General features: G+C 37.8%; 1 protein-coding gene across 3 annotated transcripts in view; it reads left to right on the forward strand.

The window, feature by feature from the left end:
- The window catches only part of EPSTI1 (epithelial stromal interaction 1), a 50381-nt gene extending 43044 nt beyond the window's left edge, over window positions 1–7337 (forward strand). For all 3 annotated transcript variants that reach the window (XM_057366313.1, XM_057366312.1, XM_057366314.1), the window contains 2 exons: window positions 561–658; window positions 6748–7337. In XM_057366313.1, the coding sequence (XP_057222296.1) occupies window positions 561–648 (88 nt within the window). In that variant the 3' untranslated portion in view covers window positions 649–658; window positions 6748–7337. The remainder of the gene's footprint in view (window positions 1–560; window positions 659–6747) is intronic.
- The last annotated feature ends 2230 nt before the right edge of the window (window positions 7338–9567 follow it).

Raw genomic sequence — 9567 nt, forward strand, 5'->3', positions numbered from 1 at the left:
AAAGAGATAGGGCAGAGCTGTGTCTGTATTTGCCCATGCTTTCCAGACTGATAGAGCAGTCCAAGAAAATGCTAAAATTTCAGGGCTGGATGGTAGAGAAAGTTGCCAGCTGCATAAATTGTCTCTTTATTAGTTACAAGTTTAAGTGGGKTTTTCCATTTTTATTAGGAAATCAGTACTTCTAGAAACTTTCCTTGTGCACTGAAGGCTGAAAGATTACCTAAGGTGAATTGTCAAAATAGGTAGACTCCCTAAAACGGTGGGTGGTGGTATGCAGGTCATCTTTCTATGGAGAGTTTTGGTGCATTTTGCACAATAACCAAGGTTTGCCTTTTAATCACAACAGGCTGATGACAGCAAAAGGATGCATCTGGTGAATTGAAAATTAAATCCACTAATCTCATGCTTGCCCATGGTTTGCAGCACAGGCTTGAAAAATATAAGAAGATGGGCACTGAATAGAGGGAAAGGGAAAGCYACTCACAGAATGTTAAATTTCAATAGTTTGTGAACTTCTCAGCTGCCTTCAGTCATTATTCATTTTTTTATTGTACTTTAAGGGTAAATAATGCATTCCTGGACCGCCTCCAGAACAAAACACAACCTAATAACATCAACCAACCTGAATATACTGGACTACCTCAATAATGGCACCTTGGTAAGTTTTTGGGTGCAGAATGTGGAAGCGGTGAGATTGTTTAAACGTTGAATTTTTCTGCAGACACTGTTGTGTGTCTGTGTGTGTTTAGCCTGCCTGACAGAACTTACAGCCCTGGCTGGCTGCCCTCAGTACCTTTCAAGAAGAAATCATGCCTTAAATATAAGCTGTTCARATAGGAGGAGGGAGGAACAGCTGCTCTGCAGCAGCACTCAGTGGCCTTGCAAGCAAGGTACTCACTKCAAGGAGCCACATCCAAGGTACTTCCTTAAGTTCAGAACAAGGTCTGAACTTGGTATTTTTTAAAATCACTAGGTATTTTTTGAAAAGTTTAAAATGAAAGATGCTTGGATATGCTGTAAATATTTTAATATGATATTGAAATCAGAGGGGGAAAGTCTCATATCTATCTCTTTATCTCTTTATCTATCTATCTATCTATCTATCTATCTATCTATCTATCTATCTATCTAAATATCTATATATCTATATATCTATATATATATATCTATATCTATATATATATATCTATATATATCGATATATCTATGTACCTTTCCCTGTCTAGCTGATAATTTTTTACCTATAAAAAATTATGACAAAAAGGCTCAACTACATCTGATTTAAAATCAGTATTTGTAAGGTCTCTTTGGAAAAAAATACCTTGACTGTAGTCTATTAAATATCCATTAATTTTTCCAACTGTCCCAATGAGACATTAATGTGACTGTTGTTTAGAATTGCACTCTTCAGTGTAAAATAAGTAAAATTTTGTGTATTCTCCATCATGAAATTTTCCATTAGGTTGAAATTCTGTTGGTGAAAGGACCATAGCATAAAAATGGAAGAGTTAGGAAGACTGAGAAGCAAAATAATGAGAGTCTAAGAGAATTTAGTGTATGTGACAGCGTAGAGAAACGTGTTTAGTTGGTAAAACATAAAAGTTGGTGAGGATGTGTATGTTGGCCAATGAATACCAGGAAGAATTTGCTTCAAGCATCTCCAAAGTCAAGTTAAAAAGCCTCTTGCTACTGAAATTTTCTATATACTGGAAGTGGAAAAGGGTGTCTTTATCATTACAAGCTTGGGGCAACCCCTGAGTTTAGGAACCTTGASCTGGTTCTTGGTCTTGGTGAGAGGAGACTGGACATGCCAGCTCAACGTCCCGTGAGATCTGTGAGCAGACATTAGAAGTTTTTCTGATCTCAAACACATATCACGCAGTCCAAAAGTTGCTGGAAGTCAAGCTACAGTTGTCCAGGCTGGTTAAAGTGTGTGAGTAAGGGAGCACAGTGTRTGGCTGGCCTGAGCCATGTCCTGAAGTATGGCACGTCTGCAGATAACAGAGATAGAGACTGCAGGTAGGACAGAGCCATCTTCACCTAGTGAAGGGCAAGAGGTAAACTCTATTGGATGGTGCCTGGTTAACAAAGGCAACAAGGGTACTTTGTTTCTTTTATCCCCATTTCTGTACTGTTTCCTGAAAAACTCCAAAGGAAATGTGTGACACAGCTGAGATCCCCAATATCTGACTCGAGCACCTCCATAAGAGCAGCTGCTGTCACCCCTGGAAACCTTGCCACTGACTGMAGARGTGGCAGGGGTTTGCCTTCAGCCACCAAAATGGTGCAGGTGCAGGTGCCCTCTTTCCCAGTGTGGTGTTGGTGCCACCAAATGAGTGCTCTCAGCCCAAGCACAGTTGTAAAAGCAGATGACTCTGGGATGTGTGCAGCTAATTCATGTGAGGGGTTTTTATATATATATGTATATATATATATATATATATATATATATATTCAAAGAGTGTATCAACACAAATGCAGTGAAAACCCATGTGTAGAAGTGATAAATCTCATACTCAGTTATTTACTTAATGACTCCCGAGGAGCCTGCCTTCTGTTGGGTGATTCTAGATCCATTTTTCCTTTATGTTATAATGTGAGATTTGAAGACTAAACAGAGCAGGAAAAGATTAAACTATAAAAGAACATGTCATAATGGATAGGAATTAAAAAATGAGTATTAGTAACAAGTACAAGAAAGAAAAATATACTCTCAAAAGAGAGGCTGGAGGCAGAAATTTCAGTGTCTTTGATTATACCAAGATTTTTCTCCTCTCCCTTGAGATTTAAACAAAAAGAACTGAACTCCAGGCAGGGCTTACAAGTCATGCAGTCTGCAGCCTGGCATTTTACATTACAAGGGAGCTAACTGAAACRGGTCAGACTATATACTAAGATTAAAAGAAGTTAAAAACGTTCCCAAAGTAAAGACCTGAAGGTAATTTTTGAGCCTGCTCCATCTGTGCGGTGGCACTGAAGAGGAATTATTTGTTCTCTTTCCCTCTTGTTGTTTTTCTCCTGTTTGAACCCTTCACAGTTACAACTGCTTCACACTTAACACAAACTGAACGTTGTGTCCTGTTGTTGATGTACCTACTCTGTTTTTCACTGTTAGTACTATTAGCCTGGTTTCCTGAAGAAATGAAGTTTGTACAATCACTCTGTCTGCCTGCATGTAATAAGGTTTTCCAGCTGCTGGCCAATCTCAGCCGAATTTGAAAGGGATTATAAGTCTCAGAGATAATTAGATTTGTGTGTTTTGTGAAAAGCAGKGACTAGCATAGGAGACAGCCTAAAACAGTGCCCACTCTGAGGGGTGGTGCATTCTCTGCATTGTTTGACTGCAGCCCTCTGGAAGATCAGTGTGTGCACAGCTCCAGAGCAGCTGCAGCTCTGCGCTGATTTCCTGGGGGCTGAGGGATTCGGAGAGGGACATGGATAGCACAGAAGACATGGAGAAAAGGAGAGGAGGCTGAATATACCGTGTGTGTCTGGGCAGAGGGCAGGAGAGCAGTTACCTTGTCCAATTGTCCCCTAAGCAATAGGAAATGAGTTTTCATTAATTCAAATGCCCTCCAGGCATTTTGTGTTTTATTAGGAATATTTATAAGCTGTTATATCAAGAAGGATCTTCATGAATGTAATTTTTTCTGCCTTTTTGATTATAAATGCCAGGGCACTCTCTGGGTGGTTATGTAGTTTCCCTCTTTAATGGGAAAACAACATAATGAAGTTCCACTTCTGTCTGTGAGCTACTGCACCCTTGAGAAAGCCCCAAGTCTTGCTGTATGTTATCAAGAAGATGTTAATGCCCTTTGCACTGCCTTTGTCTCTGATGTAAGGATAAACTTTTTAGGACAGGAGGGTAAGAAAATAACAGTTCTCCTTTCAATATCAACATTTARTAAATAAGATAATATAATGGAATCATAGAATGGATGGGTTGGAAGGGACCTTAAAGACCATCCCGTTCCAACCTCCCTGACATGGGYGGGGACAYCTTTCACTAGACCAGAGTGCTGAAAGCTCCATCCAGCCTGACCTGAAACACTGCCATGAATGGGGCATCCACAGCTTCTCTGGGCAACCTGTGCCAATGTCTCACCACCCTCACAGTAAAAAATTTCTTCCTAATTTAATCATTACTCAGCTGGGACTTGGAATTGAGGCAGTATTTATTCACTGTTATGGAACAAATGATCAGTTTTATTTAAATAGAAAAAGACTTCTGTTGTTACAAAAGAATAACTGTATAACAGTTGCACGTTTTTATATTCACTCCCTCATGAGATTTGCCCATTTCCAAGTATGTAGGGATTTGCAGAGCCCAAAAGCTGATGCATGGCAAACCTCTAACAGAGACCTTGTTGACTTTTTAATGAAAATGGGAAATGGTCAAGTACCCTTTTGTCTATTCTGTTAATGGGGAGAAGTCACATTGAGAGCATATGAAATTTAAAGGTCTGCTCTTCCTTAATTAAATACAAGTTGTCTTGCTGAAACTGTGAGCCACAGCAGACTCAGAACTTAGAAGGCAAGGCGACATATTACATCTTCCTGTTTCACATCTCCATTAGACCCAGCATGACGCATAAGAATGAGAAATGCTCCCTCGGATGCTGACTCTGCTCTTTCAGTGGATGCATAATTCTAAAAATTTGCTGTGGAAAGCAACTATGCCCTGCATACACAGGTGCAGTGGGACAGGAAACCCCATTCTCTTCCTTTCCCATGTGCAGAGCAGGAACTCAATAAGATGCTGGACAAATTTGTTTTGAGGAAACATGATTTATGGATAAAACTATTTTAAATAAACATGGTTTGTGGGTTTGCACTTTGTTTAGTTCTTGTAGCATGACCCATGGGAAAGTTTCTTTGGAGTCTCAACCAGCACTTGATTTATGCAATTTGTGACCAGTTGAAGTTTACTGTTGCACAGCAAAAAGAGCCACAGCTCTAAGGGTTCTAAAGTCACAAGGCCAGCATGCATGCCACAGGTTTCTGTAAACAATCAGTCTTTAATAAACTTTCAGACAGATCAAGTTGCACTGAAAATGCTGGTTTCCCAGCACAGAAAAAAAGGTTTTACTTAACATGGGAAAATTGAGAAAAGAATATTTGTGTAGAAGGTTCCAAAATGCAATCCACAATGGTTACGTTTGTTTTAATGAATAATGTGATTTGCTAACTTAGCTTTAACTTGGTTAGTCTGTGTAGAATCTGAGTTGACATGAAAATTAATTTGTTTCCTAAAACTGTTTCTTTTTTTGTTTGTTTTGTTTTGTTTTGTTTTGTTTTTCTTTTTTTAATTTTTATTGACAGTAACATGCTTGTCTTTCCTGGCAGAAAATATAGAAACTACATAGCAGAAGTATCAGTATCAATAAAGGGACTTCAGATGAGTAGGTCTGGGCAGGCTGTAGCTCAGTTTAATGATTTACCTCTGGCAAGGCTGTCAAACCTCATATGCAGATGTGTTTTGCCTGTCTTGATTTTGAGCTCAATCATGCTTTCCTTTGAAAATGTCATCCTAAAAGAGAATAGTGTCAATCTGGGCAGGAACAGAAGAAACTTCAGACTCTTTCAAATTGTGTGAGGTTAAGAAAGGATTGAAATATCTGAAGATACTTGAAACACTTCTAGATTTTTTTCCATCAAAAGCAGTGTATGCTTATCTCTTGAGTCAATACACCCTGCTATTCATATCGAGTTCAAATAAAAGATGTTTCTTGCTAGAACTGGAATATTGCAGAAGGGTTTGCTTGTTATTTTAAGTGGAGTTTCAAAAGGACTTCAAATAATCAAGAAAGCTGCACACAACTAGATAACCACAATTCCTTTCATAAGTGTGTGATTGTACTGTACATTGCGCATTGTACTGTATTAATGCATTTTTTTGCTTTTATCCAGGAATCAAACTACTTGGAATGAAAGAGGAAAAAGATAACAATAATGAATTTGTTCTTTTTAGTACCGATGTCAGTATTAATTTAGCTTCAAATTTGACATTTCATTATGACAACTAATATAGTTTAATTTTGAAACAATATGAGAAGGTATCTTAAAATAAATGCATTCCAACTCTGTGTGTTTGTGGCATTGACTTTCTTCATTATTTACTACTCAAACAGTTATTTTAATACTTTTGCAGCAGGGCTGTATTCTGAAGAAGTACCAAAATAATATTGTTGGCCTCCTATGAGTTGTCTTTTCAGTTTTATGTGGAGCAAAATTGTTATTAAAATTTTACTCAAATTCACTAAAGAAATGACAAGGTATAGATAAAGGCAAATCCCTGGAGGGGCAGAAATGGCTGTTTTTTTGCAGTCCATAGTTCTATTAGGTTTTATAAACTGTGGGCAGCTGAAGGAGTTCAATGCATTGGATTTTGTTGGTTTTCCCAATATCTACAATACCAGTAATATATTTACATATGAACTGTACAAGAAATAGGGATGGGTGTGCTTATTTTACTGCTGTTCTGAAAACACATTTCAGCCTGCTGCATGAATATATTGTTCAAAGAGTTATTAATATGTCTGCAGATAATTAAGACATTTTGTGAATTAAATTTACAAAAAGATAGAAATCCCTTTGTGAAGGCTTTACATAATTAAAAGCTAAAACCTGTTGGAAGAAAAGGAAGACTTTATTTTCCAGTGGACGTAATCCCCGAGAAGTTGACTTTGAATTTTGTTTTTCCTGTAAAAGATAATTTTTAATTCTGTTTTCTCTCTCTTGTTACAGGGTACTGCAGAAATATTTACTTTTATCGGCCGAGGCAAAATGACCTCATAAAAGCTTCAAGAAACTGCTTCTTTATTGTGATTCTTTTCTCACCCTGACTTCAGCGGCACACCCACTTCATGAGCAATCTGCAGAGACTGGTTTCTAGCTGTCATTATTCATGCACACATATTTCAAACAGCTGATTATAAAAGTCCTATTTAATTTTTAATAAGAATATGTGTCATTTTTTTTTTGTAAATCGTTTTGCCTCTTGCAGAATGTAATTATCCCAGTCTTCACTATCTCAGGAAAGGAAGACATGAGTGACTGCAGAAACTGCAGTAATATCTGTGTTTACTTGCTGCTCTGTACCCAGAAAAAAAAACATTTCAGAGACAATCTAAAGAAGCAGGTAGAGAGTTTTCTTTTGGGAAGTAAAGGAGAAATGTTGCTGGGGTTTTGTTTGTKTGTTTTGGTGGAAGTCTTGTGAAATTATTTTACTGTTGTACTCAACAGAAGACACTCAAGAAAAAAGAATGCGTATTGTAGACACTATCTTTTAAATCTGTTCTTAGAAAAATACAACATGAAAGAAATAAAGCTTGAAATAGCACTGAAATGTATTTGATCTCTCCACATCTTTTTGATATCATGTGCCGTCTTTTCTCTTTGGCTGTTTTACCATGGTAATTTCTGTTAMAGAAGTGGGGAACACCACTCCAAGGTTAGCTTTAGTTTCTTGCTTTTCTTTGTCCTCTGGTCCAGTGGAATTTAATTTGTGTTTCCCTGTCTCTGAGACAGATAACAACATTTTAATGCTTCCTAAAATGAGATACATGACCAAGATATTTCTAATGTGAAAGAAGGGCTCACAGTACATGTGGCATGAACAAATCAGAGAAGAAAAAGTACTGTGGCATTTACAAATATGTCTCAGGCCAAGTTAAAGGTTTCCTGGGCAATTTTATTCACTGTGTAGGCATACCATGACTTTTTCCACCACCCTTGCAATATGGAAACTTCATAAGGAGTCAGCTGAAGTTTTCTTTTGAACCATGGATATTGTGATGTTTGCTTTCCCCTGTAGGTCACTCTGGGGTTGCCTTTGGCTCAAAGAATTACTCAAATCTCTCATACTACTAGCTAGCTTATGTTAATAGGAAATGCTGGAGATTGTGCTAGTATTTTCTGGTTTAGTMTTTTTTTAGGTAAAAATTCCTGGGAAAAATTCTTGGGAAGACTTTTGCATACCTGCCTAGCGGCACTGTGTTGCAAGTAGTATTTGGTTGTGCCATTGGACTTTTGCTTTGGAAATTGAATTTACATCTCCCTCCAAGAAATTCCACACCAGGCCTCCTTTAGTAGATATTAGAGTTGGGGCTAAACATCTGCAGAGTGGGCGATATATGCATGCATCACATCTGTCTTAAATGAAATGTCTTTGCTGTAKTCAGACCCTGGTACTGTACCCTAACAGGGCTAACACTTAGTGGTGGTCTTTTTGAAGCAGTGAACCCAAAGGCTGAGTGGGAGGGGAAGACACCATTTGGGACTTGTCCCYATCAAGTTGAAATTCACTCGAACTCTTTTGCCATGTTTCTGTATCCAAAGAAAAAGAACTTTTTGTTAACCTGCTACTTTCACATTCAGGAACGTTGATGGAAGGTCACCTTGAGTAACCTCTTCCATTAAGCTTTTCTGCTTTCTTTTGCCTGTCTTCATAGATGAACGTTGATCAGTCTTCAAAGTACTTTTCCTTATCCAGCATTTCAATCTCTTACTTGAAGTGCTGTCTACAAACTATTTCAGACATTAACTATTCCAGCCCTKTTAATGGAGGAATATCTGAATTTTCCCTTGCCTATCTTTCTGGATGGAACAAACAAATCTATATGAACAGTGGCCCAGGAAGTGTCTTTGACAGCCATGTCCTGCAATGGAGATGATAAGAAGTTAYATCCACCCACAAATTGATGTTAGCAGGATATCTGGAAAATGCAGCTCTTATCGTATTGGAAAGCTTCCAGTATCTCAGAGCTACCACCTCCACCCACACATACCCTGCCCTAAATGTAAGTTTGAGAGCAAAGCGATGTTATGACATCTCTTTAAAGGCGTTACAATGAAATGAACTGGTGATAGACTGGGAAAATGGCTTCATGTTTGTCGAGAGTTAGGAAGTAATGGCTGGGCATGTTTTCCATCTATTTGTTAGAGAGAGCCTTTGATAAAGGTTTCAAACTCAAGTAATTCCTCTAGTTACAACTTACGCCAACTGAACTAATTATGCTGTGGCATAACCTAGATTTTATTACTGTATAACAGCAAATGGAGGGTTTGGGTTTTGTTTTGTGGTTTTGTTTTTGTTTGTTTTTTTTTAATTGTGGTTGTCTCGGTATGATTTGCACTGATGATCTCCTTGYTATTTCATAAAAAACCTTCCATCAGGGAGTTGTATGGGTCTAGAAGTTGCAAGAGGAAACCCCCTTGCTTTTTCATTGCTGAGTCAAATTCATTTTAACAAACTGACTGAACCATTATGATCAGCTATTCTGAGTTCCAATATAACTTGACAGCAAGAGTCCTATGTTTAGATTTTATGGTCTGCCTAAATCAGAAACTACCCTCCCATGGAGAAATGTAATATTTATTTAAGGACTTACAAGACTGATTTTCTTTTATTCCAGAAAGTTGTTCCAATGGTTTACCTATCCCTACTTTTAAAAATATCTGCCTGACTCTTAGTTTAAATTTACCAAGTTTCCTAAAACTGTTAATTAATTTTCTTAAGCATTTACTCAGCAAATTACAGACCTTTCTGCACCTAWGACTCTTATT

The sequence above is a fragment of the Malurus melanocephalus genome, unplaced genomic scaffold (genome assembly GCF_030028575.1).
Source record: "Malurus melanocephalus ecotype Western Australia unplaced genomic scaffold, MMel_1.1 scaffold_63, whole genome shotgun sequence".
Lineage (NCBI taxonomy): Eukaryota > Metazoa > Chordata > Aves > Passeriformes > Maluridae > Malurus > Malurus melanocephalus.